The sequence below is a fragment of the Odocoileus virginianus genome, unplaced genomic scaffold (genome assembly GCF_023699985.2).
Source record: "Odocoileus virginianus isolate 20LAN1187 ecotype Illinois unplaced genomic scaffold, Ovbor_1.2 Unplaced_Scaffold_3, whole genome shotgun sequence".
Classification (NCBI taxonomy): domain Eukaryota; kingdom Metazoa; phylum Chordata; class Mammalia; order Artiodactyla; family Cervidae; genus Odocoileus; species Odocoileus virginianus.
Window position 1 is genome coordinate 3,398,242 of NW_027224265.1, and position 15,479 is coordinate 3,413,720.

The following is a 15,479-nucleotide window of genomic DNA, read 5'->3' on the forward strand; positions in this document are numbered from 1 at the left end:
AAGGGCACTGATTTCTGACATCATTCATGATTAATTCTGCCCATTTTGAACTTCATGTAAATGGCATCAGAGCATGCACTCCTCTCTGTGCCTGGTGAAAGCGACTGATATTTACGTACTAGTTGCATGCAACTGCTACTTATGCTAAGTTCTCATAGCTTTCCAACAAATTCCTTTAGGTTTTCCAGATATAAAATCATATTTGCAAATAGTTTCCCTCTATATTTTCAGTTCACAAGTCTTTCATCTAATTTCATAGACTAAAACCTCCAACACAAAATTAACTAATAATAGAGGAGGTACTAGGCCTTGTTCCTGACTTTAGTTGGAAAGCCTCTCTCAACATTAACATGCTGGCTTCTGGGGAGAAGTACAATGTAAAATGAATTACTCAAAAGTTTCTGCTTATTGAGTATATTTAACATAAATGAATGCTCAATTTTGTCAAATATCTTTGCTGCAAAGATGGAAATAATCACTATTTTTCTCCTTAACTCTTTAACATAATGTACTAATATTATTCTTGCATTCTTATAATAAACCTAAATTAATTATGACTTAATAATGCTTTTGAATTATTTGCTAATGTATTGTTAACATTTATGCGCTGATATATTCATGTAAGAGCAGTCTATAATTTTCTCTTTGGTACAATCTTTGTTAGGTTTTAAAAAATGACGCCATCATGTTCACTTTACACAATGAATTTAGAAGTCTTTTTTTGTTTGTATTTTCTTACCCTGTGGGGTTCAAGAGTCTCTTAATAGCCCCTGGAATTGTTTAAACAATATTAGGATTATTTCATGACAGTCTGGTAGAAATACCCTTGAAACAATCTGGGCTTGATACTGTTTTGGTAAAAAGCCCATTTGTTTCAAATGTCTGTTTCAACTGGGTAATCTCGGCAATTGGCATTTTTCTAAGAAGAGTTATCATTTTCTAATTTATCACATAAAATTACAGTGATATAATTTTGAAAATTTTCCTGGTTTATGGTTATTTCTCTTGCTATTGAAACGTTTCCTTTTTTTTGTTAGAAAGTCTGTCTTATCGCATCTTCCCCATTCCCCCTCCCCCATTTCTTTTAATCCCTTCCTTCCACTTCCTTTGGGTTTGCTTTTTCCTCCAGTTTTTAAGACTTGATTGTAATTCTTAGCTTTTCCCATTTTTACTGATCTTGTTCTGAAACCATACATTTCCTGTCGCAATAGTTTTTTCATAGTCTTGTGGTCATGTCCTTCTGGTGTGCTGTCACGGTCTGAGGGGACACCGGGCTCTCCTCTTCCTATTCCTCAAGACAATTCTGAAGAGGATTTGACAGTAATCCTTCTCAGGTTTTGTTTTTGGCCAAATGAGTTTTCCTGTACTTTTAAGGGGAAGCGGGGCCCTAGGATGCCTCGGCTTTGTTCTCTGGCCCTGTAAGTTCCTGTTTCACTTTCACAAAGTGATCATCTGTGTCCATGTATCATGTCTATGTATACTGACCTTTCTTCCTATATATCTGGACTCTCTCTTCTCTTTGTCCTATGGGACCTATCCGGTCCACTTTGGATTCTACCTCGAGCAGGGCTTTGTCTCATTAAGATGCAAACAGAACAGGGCCCAGGCTGCTCCCACACAACGATCAGACCACACTATACTGATCTAACACTTACTGCACGTGGGGACCTGTACGACCCCTTCCAGTTCCAGCTTTTGCTCAGACTGCCCCGCTGCACTTTCTAGTGAGAAAGCTGTGGGCAGTGTTATAGCTCTGTTCTCAAGGCTGACAGAAACCAGCTGCCTGCCTTTCACTTCCTCCCACACAGATGCTGAAACTATGCTGGTCAGTGGGTTGTCCAACACTGTATTTTGAAGTTCACAGGGCCACCCTGTCATCTGGTTTTGTAAAATGGGATCTGTGGTGATGCTAGTTACTCTAGGGTTGAATGACAATATTCAGAAACTACACTGCTGCAAATCGTCTTTCTAGAGTTTCAATTTTGTGGGAGCTCTATTATAGGAAAGAGGTTTTAAAAACAATTTGAAGATGGTTATTAACAGAAATTATAATTAGGAGTTTACTGTATTCAGGTAGTATGCTAAGTACTTAATATGTATTATCTCATCTGACCTTCTGGAGAAGGAAATGGCAACCCACTCCAGTATTCGTGCCTGGAGAATCCCCTGGACAGAGGAGCCTGGCGGGCTACAGTCCATGAAGGTCACAGAGTTGGACACGACTGAAACAACTTAGCACGCATGCACCTGACCTTCAGAAAACCTTGTTAGATCCGCTCACCTCACTTTATCAAAGGGGAAGTTATGGTCCAGTACGACACTGGTGAACTGGCAGACCTGGGACTTAAACCCCAGTCATCTGACTCCAGAACACCTCTTTATGATAATGACACTCAAATGTTATCAGACCCAACAAAACATAGTTTCAAACGATGTACCCCTGTTGGAAAAAATTTCTATCTGAGTTTAAATATTTATAAATGATTGTTTAAAGATCTAATTAAAATGTACACATATTATAGGTCAAGTCTAAAAGCACTTGTAGATGATAAATAGGTTGAATTGTGTTTTAACAACCTGATCAACCTTGTTTTCATGCAGATGCCCAAAACAAGGGTTCTATCACAGTTTAAAAAAATACCATCCTGGAGGTGGGGAAAGAGCATAGGGAACAGACTGACAGACTTCATAATCCCCCTTCTCGTTCTATTACCACTGCTAAAGATCAAGTATACATATGAAATAGTGCTTATAATTTAGTTTACTCATACTTTCCTGTAAGTAACTATTTAGAAAAAGTTTGGAATAGCTTCTCCACAATTCACAGTGACCTGGTGGTTCTTTTGGTCAATGTGCTGTTGTGGAAGGTGAACATTGCTAGGCGACAGTTCCTTAAGAATACCTCTCAAGAGCACGTTAATTAGAATCGCACCGTAATATATAATCTTATGCTACTAAATTACACAAGGAGTTAGTTAGAAAATATTTAGCAGTTTTATGAAATACTCTTGTTAGGGGAAGCACACTGATTGAAACCACCCACCCTGGCCAGGCACCATAGTAACCATTTGCATGAGTTGTTTTATGACAGGAGATCCTGATAAGGAATACGGAACTAATAAGCCACCACCAGCCGGAAGAGTTCGGGAAAGGTCGAGAGGAGACACTGCCTGTCTGTCCACTTCCCAGAATCCCTCTTGCTAGCATCCATCTTGGCTGAGCGATGCGTGCGCCACCAGGAAAGACTCTGAATTAGAATGATTGGCCAAAGACCACCCGGAAACTAATCCCATCACCATAAAACCCAAGACTGCGAGCCACGTGGCAGAGCAGTTCTCCTGGGTTCCCTTACCTACTGCTCTCCACCCGGGTGCCCTTTCCCAATAAAATCTCTTGCTTTGTCAGCATGTGTCTCCTCGGACAATTCATTTCCGAGTGTTAGACAAGAGCCCAGCTTCGGGCCCTGGAAGGGGTCTCCCTTCCTGAAACACTCTGACCTTGGAATTCTACTTCATACAAATATAGATACTAACTTTTTAAGCTTCCAACCACTAATGGCAATTCAGGAAAAAAAAATTGGGGCTTTTTATATAATTCTAAAGCCATTACATACATGCCATCTTAATTCCTGATGTCTAAGAAATGTCTTAGTTTGAGATGTAGGTGTCTTAATTTGTCAGTATTTAAGCCAGTGAAAACTGGAATAATTCATGGAAGGATGACATCTGTTGTTAGGTTTATTTTTTTCCCCACCATCAGTTCTCTGATTTTATTCCTATTAAAAAAAAAAAGAGTTGACTTTGGCAAACTGAGTTTTAAACTAAGCATGTGAATAATAAATGAATCATTTTGTCAAGTATATACTAGGTTTCCCCTGGGATCATTATTTAAGGGTACTTTTTTTTCACCACTAAAAAAGGAAAAATTTAGATATTATAATACATAAACAGTGATACTAGTAATTTAGTTTTTATCCTGATACTTTACTTGTAAACCTAAAAATCCAACATCTATTTTCACCAAGATTTTAACTTGAACCTAGTCCTTCTGGTGAAGTGATTTCCTTCTCCGTTTCAGAACTGCTCTCGTAACTTTGTCACTGAGCAAACGGTGATGGGTGTGATTCATTGATAAGCTGAATACTAATAAAGGTAAGTTTTTATACCACTTCTTTATAATTCAGGTAGGTTACAGAATGAAGAAAACAGAACAATGAAAAGCAAACCCCAGTCCTTAACCTCTAAGGGATACATTACCTTCCCACTTACCTGAAAATATTACAAAAATATGAATGACTGTGTATGGAGCTATACCATTAAATTTAATTGAGTGGTGCTATTTTTTTTTCACTTAAATGTTTACTTATTTAACTTCAAAAAATTAGAAAATCATCAGTTTGAAATCAGAAAAGCTAAAACACAGGGAGCAACAACAACAACAACAAACCAAATGTTTAAAAATAACTCAGTTATAAAAATACAGTTTACAATTTATCTCAGAAAAAGAAACAAAACCACTAGATGTTTTTCCCTCTGGGTAAGACGGCTTTCTCTGCAGAAAAGGAAAAAAAAAAAAGCAACTAATGATTCGAGATTAAAATCAAACATGACTGTTATTTACCCCAGCAACATCTAAAACAGATGACCCACACAGCACAAAACTTTCCCATTCACAATCACATACAGTTAAATTACTTTCTCCTCAGTTACATAATAGTCTTTTTATAACAATCTCCCTTTAGGAAATTACTGTATTAGTTAAGCCTATTCATTCTTGCTATGAAGTTAATTTCATTTGTATATAGCCCACAGAAGTTTAATTGGCACATTTTATTTAAGAATAAGACAAAATAAGTCATTCTTCTTTTAAAAATTATGGGATCATCTGTTTTCAGAGAATAACCCCAGATACTTAATTCATTAAAGCAATGTTCCACCATAAGCAGTCAAGCTTTTTAAATGATCACTAAGTGCTCACCTGAAGATTACCAATGCTATGTGAACTGTAAACTTCTTTTGAAGATTCATGTCCATTTTATAATATGATACAATTCTGTACTGAAGTTTTTTGTTTTTGTTTTTTAAAAAAAAAACCTACATACATACAGTTAATTTGCCTCAAAGAACTTAGAAATACAGTATAAACATTTAAGAACCACGATGGAGTCCACTGTGGTTCAAACTTCAACAAAGATTTTCTTGAAACCTAGTACAAAGGTTACTGGCTCAAGACCATATCCCAAAGTGACATCAGCATCTGATTGTAAGACTACCTCTTAGAAAAGAGAACACTTGGTTACACATGGCTTTTAACCTTGAGCTACAGTTAGGCTACAAATCCTCCCCACCACCCCCCAATCTAAAGCTAGTCATGTGGAGATGTGTACGTTCTCTGAGCACTGTTTAGAGTCCTTGGTTTTCCAGCTCTGATGGAGATCTCGCAGGCGCTCAGAAGTCCGTGTGCTTACATTCAGGGCAGGATGAACCTTACAAATGCCACTTTCCTCCATTAGTGACAGGCCACAAATTCCAAAGTATGCATGCAAAGCATCTGAAAATAAGACATTTTTTTTTTTATCACAACAGGTATATTTGTACAAAATATTTAGCTACTTACCAGCCCATCACTACATTAAAAATAAATTTAGAAAAATACTAAATAGTTTTGAAATATTTGCTTTCTCAAAGTCTCAAACCTCAAATTTTAAAAAACTGGATGATCAAATCAGATGATATTCAAGAAAATATCACTAACAAGGAAAACAGTTCCTAGCTTAAGAAGTGAGTCCACCAACATCTTCTGTGACTGAAGAATAAACAGGAAGAGTACTAGCAAAGATTCCTCACTCTAATGGGTTTTCTCTTTTGCTGACAACAGACTATGGAAACAAAGATGTTTCTATCATAAAAGGAACTTTTCTTCTTAAAAATGAAAAATAAACCTCAGAATCTAAGTAGCACTGAATTACCTCTGACAATTCCTAAACCACACAATGCCAACACTGTGTTAAACGGAAGAAGCCTGGGCAAAATAACCCATTCGGGAATGCTGTACTATATTTAATTTTCCTATTTCAAGTAATGTCAGTCACTCTAAAAATATCCGACCTGATAATAAAAACAAGCTCAGACATTCTGTTTGGTTGTAATAATGTGACTGTTCACACCAGAACGATTCTTCTGCACTGGCCTTACTACAGTTTCCCATCTTTCAGGGGTACTAACTTTCTCCCATTAAATGACCACTGAAATCACACAGCTGTTGCCTGCATGACAGCCTTATATGGAGTCCTAAAAGTGCTCAGAGTTCTGCTGTTATGGGAACACTTACAAAAAACAGATTTTGTACTAGTCAAAATTTTTTTCTATTTTTGAGTTGGTCATTATTTATAGCTTCATAGGCTATTAAGGTTCAAAACATCTTACCAAGTCAAAGTGTATCAAAAGAATTAAAGAGAAAGGTTGACTTACATAAGTATCATTTAGTTTTCATAAAAGGAATGACAGATAGTTGTACTTATTCAGAGTAATTTGTGCAAAAGTTATTTCACCAGTTAGGCCCACGTTAATCCCCTTTTATGTTTTTTTCAGAGAATGCTTAAGACTTCTTCTAGCTCAATTTCCTCTAATTTTCACACACACAAAAAAAAAATTTGATTTTTCCTATTCTATTTTTCTTGCAGTTATGTTAAACTACAAAAGGCACAAAGCAACATTAAATTTTATTGTCTAGAAATGAGAAAACTTTTCTAGGAAAAAAATGCAACAGAAAATATACTCAATAATGTAAAATAGGATCTTACACGTTCCAGGTAATGTAAAAATAAATTTTTATTCCTCAAAAGGATTTTTTATTTATAAAAAATGAAATAGAAGTTAAACATTTCAAACCTTAAAAATAAATAATAATCTCATCTGTAGGTGGTGATGTATTCAAGCACTTTAGATGTAGAAATATACATTTTCTTCATAGTAAAACTTAATTCCTTTCATAAGTTTTTCCTGTTAATGTATGTAAAATCTCTTTGTGTCAAATCTGTCAATAGATTGATTTATTAGAACCAAGAATAAGCTAATTAAAAAAATCCTATTACAATAATTTTTATAACAGCTCTGGAAACAAATCTTTCTCCACATAAATTCAATTCATCATACGACGATGTCTATGCTCTGCAATGTGTAAGATTAGAAGACACTGCAACATACCCATAAAGGATATGACAACCAATTATTTACACAAATACTAAACTTGGCAACTGACCCTCTACAAAAAAGCTCCAAAAATTTTCTTTTAAAAAAGCTATTGTAAAAAATCAAAATGTATCTCAATATGTTTATATAAGAAATGTTTTTCAAGAGTGTCATTTCCCTATTCTCATTATTTGTTAAAATAGTACCAGGTACTGATTGAAAACAATGGAATTGATACCAAAACAACTGTTTTCTTGAGGGACTTTTAAAACATATTTACAGCTATGGGTTATAGATGCCAAAAAATTCTAAATATTCCCAGGTGGCGCTAGTAGTAAAGAATCCACCTGCCAATGCAGGAGATGCAAGAGACATGGGTTTGATCCCTGGGTTGGGAAGATCCCCTGGAGTAGGAAATGGCAACCCACTCCAGTATTCTTGCCTGGAAAATCCTGTGGATAGAGGAGCCTGGTGGGCTACAGTCCATGGGGTCGCAAAAAGTTGGACATGACTGAGCAACTAACACTTTCTAACACTTGGAAATAAAAAGCATTGTACTTTTTTAATATATTTTGCACGAAAAAACAAGTAAATATGGATATAAGGAAATATTCCTGCTCTCTTCAGGTACAAGAATATGATTCCATGAGCCCTTTTATTTGTATTTCAATTCAGGTACATATTCTAACTGTAACAGTTCTATGACAAGAGATGAAGTAAAGAGGTTCTAGGCTAACAATAAAAACCATGATATTGCAATGTTGTAAAAGCAATCATTTCTTAAATCTAGTTTCATGTATTTATAGCTAATACTTTGTCAATCTAATTATTAAAAGTGTCAGCATTCTGACTTATTTTTAACAAACTCTTGAATTGAGATTTTGGAGGCTGTAAATAGGTCATTTTACTGGAGGTGAAACCTAAGAGGGAGGGGGAAGTAGCTTGGAGAATGACTTCTGAAAAGAATAAGAATTAGTTCTCTCTTGGATTTAAGAGTAATTTATTCTACACATAGCTCAAGTGACAGCTAAGACTCCTAAAGATTTTGGATGAACCAAATTATTCTACTTTGAATTGGGACCATTCAGACACACCTGTCTTACTGTCTGCAATAAAATAATACATTGCTAAGTGAAATACTTGGGAAAAAAGGCAAACTATACCAGTATCTTGATAATTAAACCCTTCCTTTACACCCTGAAGATCCTAAATCTACTGTAAACTTAAACAATTTACCTTCTTAAAAACCTTACTTAAAGTAAGTTTATAACTGTGGCTATATTTTCTATCATATACCCTTTCTGACAAACACTTAAAGATCTATTCAATAAATAAAACAAAGGTTGCTCTAGATTTACACAAAAAATAAATTACCTGGATGACTATCTGGCCACTTGGCAAATCCACCAACGAGGCGATCTTGAGTTGATAAGATGTAATTTCTATTTTTCTCAAAATTAGTATACTGGAAAATTTTCAGAAGCTGAAACGACAGTAACAAATATAAATTTATTGACATAAAACTTTCATATCAACACATGGTTCAATTTTCAGATATATATAATCTAAAAACACTTTTCTCTAGTTAAGGCTCTTAAAGCAAGGCTAAGGGACTTGGAACATTTAAAATTATCAACCACATTAACTTTTAAAAAATCATCAACTCTCATTTTCGTGACCCACTCACTATTTCTTTCTTTTGAAACAGATCCAAATGACTTCTCTGCAACATATTCAAAACACAACTTGCCAAAGTGTGCAACTTCACCAGTTATTTTTACAAGGGCAATTTTATTTATCCACATTCTAACTCTTAATAATAGATTTCTGAACTGTTAGTTATGAACTATAGTAATGATAAGTAAAAACATTTTTTAAAAAAGGACAATAAAAATTATTAACCACATGCTAAAGGCAATTTTGAGAATAGGAAAAAATTAAAGCTCTTTAATTAAGAAAGATAAAAGGTGAGACAAATACAATTTTAGCATAAAAAATTAAGTAGCTTAAAGATTCACGACATGTATTGTTCTTTCTCCCAAGATCCTATTAAATAGAAAAAATAAAGGATAAATCAAATTGTGAAGAGAAGAGGGTCAGGGGATGGTGAGCACATAAGAAAGCTCAAGAGTCACAAAGCAGCTGAAAGTGTGTTAATAATATTAATCAAAGATCCACAAAAAAAATTAAAAAAGCAGTATCATGTCTCAAAAAGCAAAATAAAACCAATTACAAAGTATGGTACTAATAAGAAACAAACTTATTCATTCATTTTGATTTATTTAATAGAATATAAGCAGTGACTCTTTAGACTCCTGATACTAGAAACACTTTCTAGTATCAAGTGGCACATGGGTCATTAAGAAGAAAGAAGAAACTATAATCTTACTTGGTTAAGCAATAAAGAATATTTACAAAATTCTAATAAGTGATTATTAGTTTTTCAAATTTTAAAATCAACCTACAGGCAAAGCATAAAATATTTGATCATTGTTACTGAGCAAAATACGAATGTTACCTAACTTGACATTACACAAATAAAGGTAAACTGACAGATTTAGAAGGAAGTGGAAGAGAAAAGGTTCAGAACTTAAAAAAAAAAAAAACAAAAACAAAAAACCCAGTAACAATTTGCTGGAAAAAAGGAAGACCAAAATCTTCATTTTTCACTGCTGGGAATCAAAGATAATGTCTAAATGTGTTAAGTCAAGCAATCAGCATGTTTAACGTTATTTAAAGTTATCCGCAAGAATTAAAATTTTTAAAAGTTGCCTCTAGAAAGTTGTCAAAGGCCACCAAAATCATACAAAGACTCAAGAACGAACCTGAAGGGGCGCCTACTGGTTAGAGATGGGACAATCTGAGCATTAACAAGAACAATGTAATGGACTAAAACAGATAAAACATATTAAAATCTATGAGTTCACAATGGTACTCAAAGGGTACAAAAGAAAAAAACCCTAAAACCCAATTATTTTATTGGAAAACTTTAGAGGATGCTAGAGAACCAACTCAATGGATGGAATGAACACTATTCAAATTAAATAATCATCTGTTTTTCTCTGTACAACCACATCTTAAAGAGAAATTCTTTACAAAAGGACACTAGTTAGTAAATTTACAGGGAATGATAGAATATCACCATTTAACAACCCCCAATGACATAATGGATCTAAGGAATGATGCTCAATGGCCACTAAAGCCATTCTGTAAGAAGACGACGAAGGTTTTACACACCAGCAACAAACAATCCAAAAGGAAACTAAGAAAGCAATCCTACTGAAAACGCTTCTAAAAGAAGCCACTAAATACTTGAGAATACACTTATCCATGGAGGTAAAAGCTTTGTACGCAAAATACTGTAAAACACTGGTGAATGAGATTAAAGATCTAAATAAATGGAAAAGCATCCCATCATCATGGATTAGGAAGACAGTGTTAAGATGTCAACACTACTCAAAGCAGTCTGTAGATTCAATGCACTCTCCATACAAATGTGAACAGCCTTTTTCCTAAGAAATGGGAAAGCCAATCCTAAAATTCGTATGAAATTGCAAAAACAATGTTTAAAAGGAAAATGCTGTTTTGGCTGAAGAGCCAAAACAATATTTAAAAAGAAAAATGTTGAGGACTCATACTTCTTGGTGATGAAACTTAGAATGCTACGGTAATTAAAATAGTAAGGACCAATGCGATAGAATGGAGAGCACAGAAGTAAACTCTCGCACACAACATCAGGTAGGTGACTTTCAGCAAGGGTGCCAACACCACTTAATGGGTACAGAACTGTCTTTACAATAAACAGTACTAGGAAAGCTGGATATCCACATGTAAAAAGATGAAGCTGAAGTCCTTGATTTATATCATTACAAAAATTAACTTGAAGTGGATCAAAGACCTAAACTTAAAAGAGTTAAAACTAAAAACTGTTGCAATAAAACATTGGGGAAAATCTTCATAATATTGGATTTGGCAATTATTTCATGGAATAACAACCAAAAGCCCCGGCAACAACAACAAAAAACAGATAAATTGGACATTTCTCCAAAGAAGATATAAAGATGGTCAATAAGCACATCAAAAGATGCTTGGCATCACTCATTATTCAGTTCAGTTCAGTCACTCAGTCATGTCCGACTCTTTGCAACCCCACAGACTGCAGCATGCCAGGGTTCCCTGTCCTTCACCATCTCCCAGAACTTGCTCAAATTCATGTCCATGCCCATTAGGATGGCTATTATAAAAAATGGAAGAAACAAGCACTGGTGAAGATGTAGGGAAACTGGAACCTTTACACGTCACCGGGGGATGTAAAATGGTGCAGCCACTGTGAAAAACAGCTTGTTGGTGCCTCAAAAATTTGAACACATAATTACCGTATAATCCAGCAATTCCACTCCTAGTTAATTACCCAGAAAAAATGAAAGCAGGGACTTGAACAGATATTTTATACCAATGCTCATAACCACCTTATTCACAATAGCCAAAAGGTGGAAACAATCCAACTGTCCCTTAGCAGATGAAGAGATACACATAATGTGGTATATACATACAGCAGAATATTACTCAACCATAAAAAGGAATGAAATTGTGATATATGTGACAACATTGATGGATCTTGAGAAATAAAAGCCAGACACAGGACACATATTACATAATTCTACTTACATGATGTAGCTAGAATAAGCAAATTCACAGAGACAGAAAGCAGAAAAGGGGTTGCCAGGGGCTGGAGGAACGGGAGAAAGGAGAGCTACTGTTTGATGAGCGGAGTTTAGGTTTAGGGTGATGAAAATGTTTGGGGTATAGATAATGGTAAGGATTACACAACACTGATCTGTACACTTACAAATAGTTACACTGATAAATATTACATTACATATATTTTACCACCATAAAAAAAAGGGAAGAAGAACAGGTTGATGGGGAACTTTATAATGGATAAATCAGCTTTGACAACTCTGGAGCCCTTAGATCAAAAAGGAGAGACAACCAGAGACTGATTATATTATATTCTTCCTGATGTGATGCAATAGGAAATATACATCATCCTGACTTGATATTTAATGATAATAAGGAGTTATGGCTGAATTTTTAGAAGACAGAGTATTACATCTCCATTCTTTAAAAAGCTATCTTTGTTTAATGATTGTACTGAAGAATTTCCAGATGAAGTAAAAAGGGGTTATCTAGAATTGCTTTAAAATAATACAGTGAGGAGAAAAGTGAGTAGCTGTATGAATGAATGAAGGCTGGCTTTGAGATAAAAACTGCCGAAATTGGCTACTAAACATATTAAGTGTTCATTATACACCATTTTCTCTTTAGACTATGTTTGAAATTTTCCATAATCAAAAAAATTAAAATGGTGCATCAGATGAATGGTACTATAAGTGAGGAGAACAGAAAAAACATTCTATTTTCTTTATTTATTTTAACCACATGTATAAATTTTAAGAGAAAAAATTAACATGTTATATAGATGATAAATATACTTTTTTTAGATTCCAGAATATCAGGCCTAGGTGATACTTGCAATTTTAGGATATAGAAAACTTGTGGGTATTCAATGGCTAATAATCTTATGGATTTACACATATCAAAAGGTAGCAGAGATGGGGAAAATGATCATATTAATGAATACATTTCAGAAGGCTTATACAAATAAATGAATAAAAAACAGAAAACTTTAAATAGTTTTTAAAGGAATTACCCATGGTTTATCTTTTAAGGTATTTTCCCATAAATCCTTTACTGGTATGTTCAGACAGATCTTCCATCTAGGGGGACTACTGGTAAGTTTCAGTTACAAGCTTTTTATAACACTACACCTAGTTTCGTCTATAGGTTCTAGACACTAGAGTTTTATAAGAATAAAAATTTTTAAGTAGTACAACAGATAACTGAATTCTGTGGAAAAACCATACAGTGACCAGCTTTGCCAAAGCAACAGGAAAACCTTTTTGGCTTTAACCTAACGATATTTAATGAACATTACAAAGACCAAACCCTTTAAGCACAGTTTTCATTAACAAAGAGTATAAGTTTCTGATTTTTATTATTTCTCTTACCTTTAGCGTTGCTCCCACCCAAAAAGAGTAACAGGTGTCAACAGGCTTATTAGGCCTTCCATGATAACCATTCTGTTGTCTCATTATACACCACCTTTTTATCCTGTTCAATTCTTTTTCTGAAAAAACTTCTTCTAGTTTACCCATCAGGCACAGTGATGCAATGCCACAAAAAGTTGATCCTCCTGTTAATTAAAACCACACAGTACTTTAAACTTATTAGATGTCTAGGAAAGTAATATGAAATGATTGAAGAAAAAAAAATGGTTAAGTAATTCTAGAAAGCAGTGAAAGAAAAGTAAAATTAAAAGATAGCTTTACTTTTATATTACTATTTACTTAAATTCACTATTTAAAATAACCACTAGGCACTGAAGTCTTCAATATAAACTTGATGAAACAGAAAAATTTTTTAAATAATTTAAAAGAATCATTTTTTTAAATGAAAAATATAAGATTTAGAAAGCAGTTCAAAATTTTATGGTTAATAGGAAGAGCTGAAACTAAAGTCTAGGACTACTATTTCCTGTCTGCCACTCTTACACCTGAGTCTGATTTTAATTCCCTTAAAAATCACAGTGTACTGTTTACGAACTAAGGTCCCATCTGCCTAAGCTGCAGACTAATTTTTACATGTAACATAAACTAGAGGCTTATATGCAGTCAGCTTCAGAAACTGAAGGAAGAAAAAGTGAAAGTCGCTCAGTTGTGTTCGACTCTTTGCAACCCCACGGATTATTATAATATAGTCCATGGAATTCTCCAGGCCAGAATACTGCAGTGGGTAACCTTTCCCTTCTCTAGTGGATCTTCCCAACCCAGGGATCAAACCCAGGTCTCCCACACTGTAGGCAGATTCTTTACCAGCTGAGCCACAAAGGAAGCCCTTAAGTTTATCTTAGGGGAAGCCTTAAGTTATCTTAAGGAAGAAAAGTTCCTTCAACAAAGGAATAGAAAAGGGAAAGCGAAAGAGTGTGTGTGTTGGGGGTGGAGAAGAAAACTCTATCTGGAAGCAGATGCGCAATACGTATCCATGCTCACTATGCTAGACTGAAAAACGCCCCACCCGCCTTCCACCACGGCTCAGTGATACCCAGGTCCTAATCCCTAGAATACGGGCACGTTTCCTTATACGACAAAAGGGACTATGAAAACGTGATGGAAGTTAAGGATTTGAGATGGGGAGATTATTCTGGATGGGGGCCACCCTAAATGTAACCACAAGTGTCCCTGTAAGAGACAGATAGACAGAGATTAAACCACAATCAAGAAGGAGGCGATGGAAACAGAGACTCAAGTACTGTGACGGCACACCAAAGAACACCAGCAGTCCCCAGAGGCTGAACAAGGCGAAGGAACAGACCCCCACTGGTGCCCCCAGAAAGAGCTCACCCTGCTGACACCTTGATCTGAAGCCCTGTAAGGTGCAGTCCAGACTTCTGGCCTCTGGAGCTATGAGAACAAATCTGCATTGTCTTACACCCCTAAGTTTATTAAAATGTTATAGCATCAAAGGAACCAATACAGTCACAAAAGTAACTACTTTCCTCAGGAAATGAAAAGTCAGTACTTTTCCACATAGGAAAAAACAAACAAAAAAATTCCACCACTTTTCACTGGCACTATCTGTTGTCAACTCCAAACAATCTGAAAATACTCCATATTTCCAATTTATTACAACTTCATCTACGGATTTTTATTAATTCTAGCTCTTTAAAAAGATTGTCCCTAATATGCCTCATTTTGCAACTCTCCTTTTGGTGTTACAAATCTTGGCTATATTCTCTGGCAAAGGAAAAGTGAGCATTCGCTCTAGAAAATGTAAGGCTGCTATCACACTAAAATGGTCACTGTCAAAATATAAAAACACACAAACAAATAAATAAAGGGTCACTGTAAGAACTATTTAGTCTTCAGATTTTTTTCCCAATGGGGAAAAAAAAGAGGAAGATCTATGTTAGCAATGAGTGTATTAAAACAAAAGTAAAACAAATATATCATAACCTTTTAGATTAATTTCTATTCAGCAACTATTAGTTTTATTCCTCCTTCAATGACTACTAGTCTCAATTTCTCTTTTATGAAGCTGCCCATGACTTAAGTATTACACATCATTAAATATAAAGCCTCTAACAGAAAGTACATAATTTTTAAAACTAACTACACCAAGAAATAAAGAGGTATTTAATTGCTACTCTCCAAAATAATTGTTGGAATT

At 34.9% G+C, this 15,479-nt stretch overlaps 1 protein-coding gene across 2 annotated transcripts in view; it reads right to left on the reverse strand.

Moving 5' to 3' along the window:
- Positions 1–4,152: 4,152 nt before the first annotated feature.
- The window catches only part of PGGT1B (protein geranylgeranyltransferase type I subunit beta), a 56,779-nt gene continuing 45,452 nt past the window's right edge, over positions 4,153–15,479 (reverse strand). For both annotated transcript variants that reach the window (XM_070462352.1, XM_070462351.1), the window contains 3 exons: positions 13,262–13,446; positions 8,565–8,673; positions 4,153–5,550 (listed from right to left, as the gene is read on the reverse strand). In XM_070462352.1, coding sequence (XP_070318453.1) covers positions 5,369–5,550; positions 8,565–8,673; positions 13,262–13,446 — 476 coding nt within the window. In that variant the 3' untranslated portion in view covers positions 4,153–5,368. The remainder of the gene's footprint in view (positions 5,551–8,564; positions 8,674–13,261; positions 13,447–15,479) is intronic.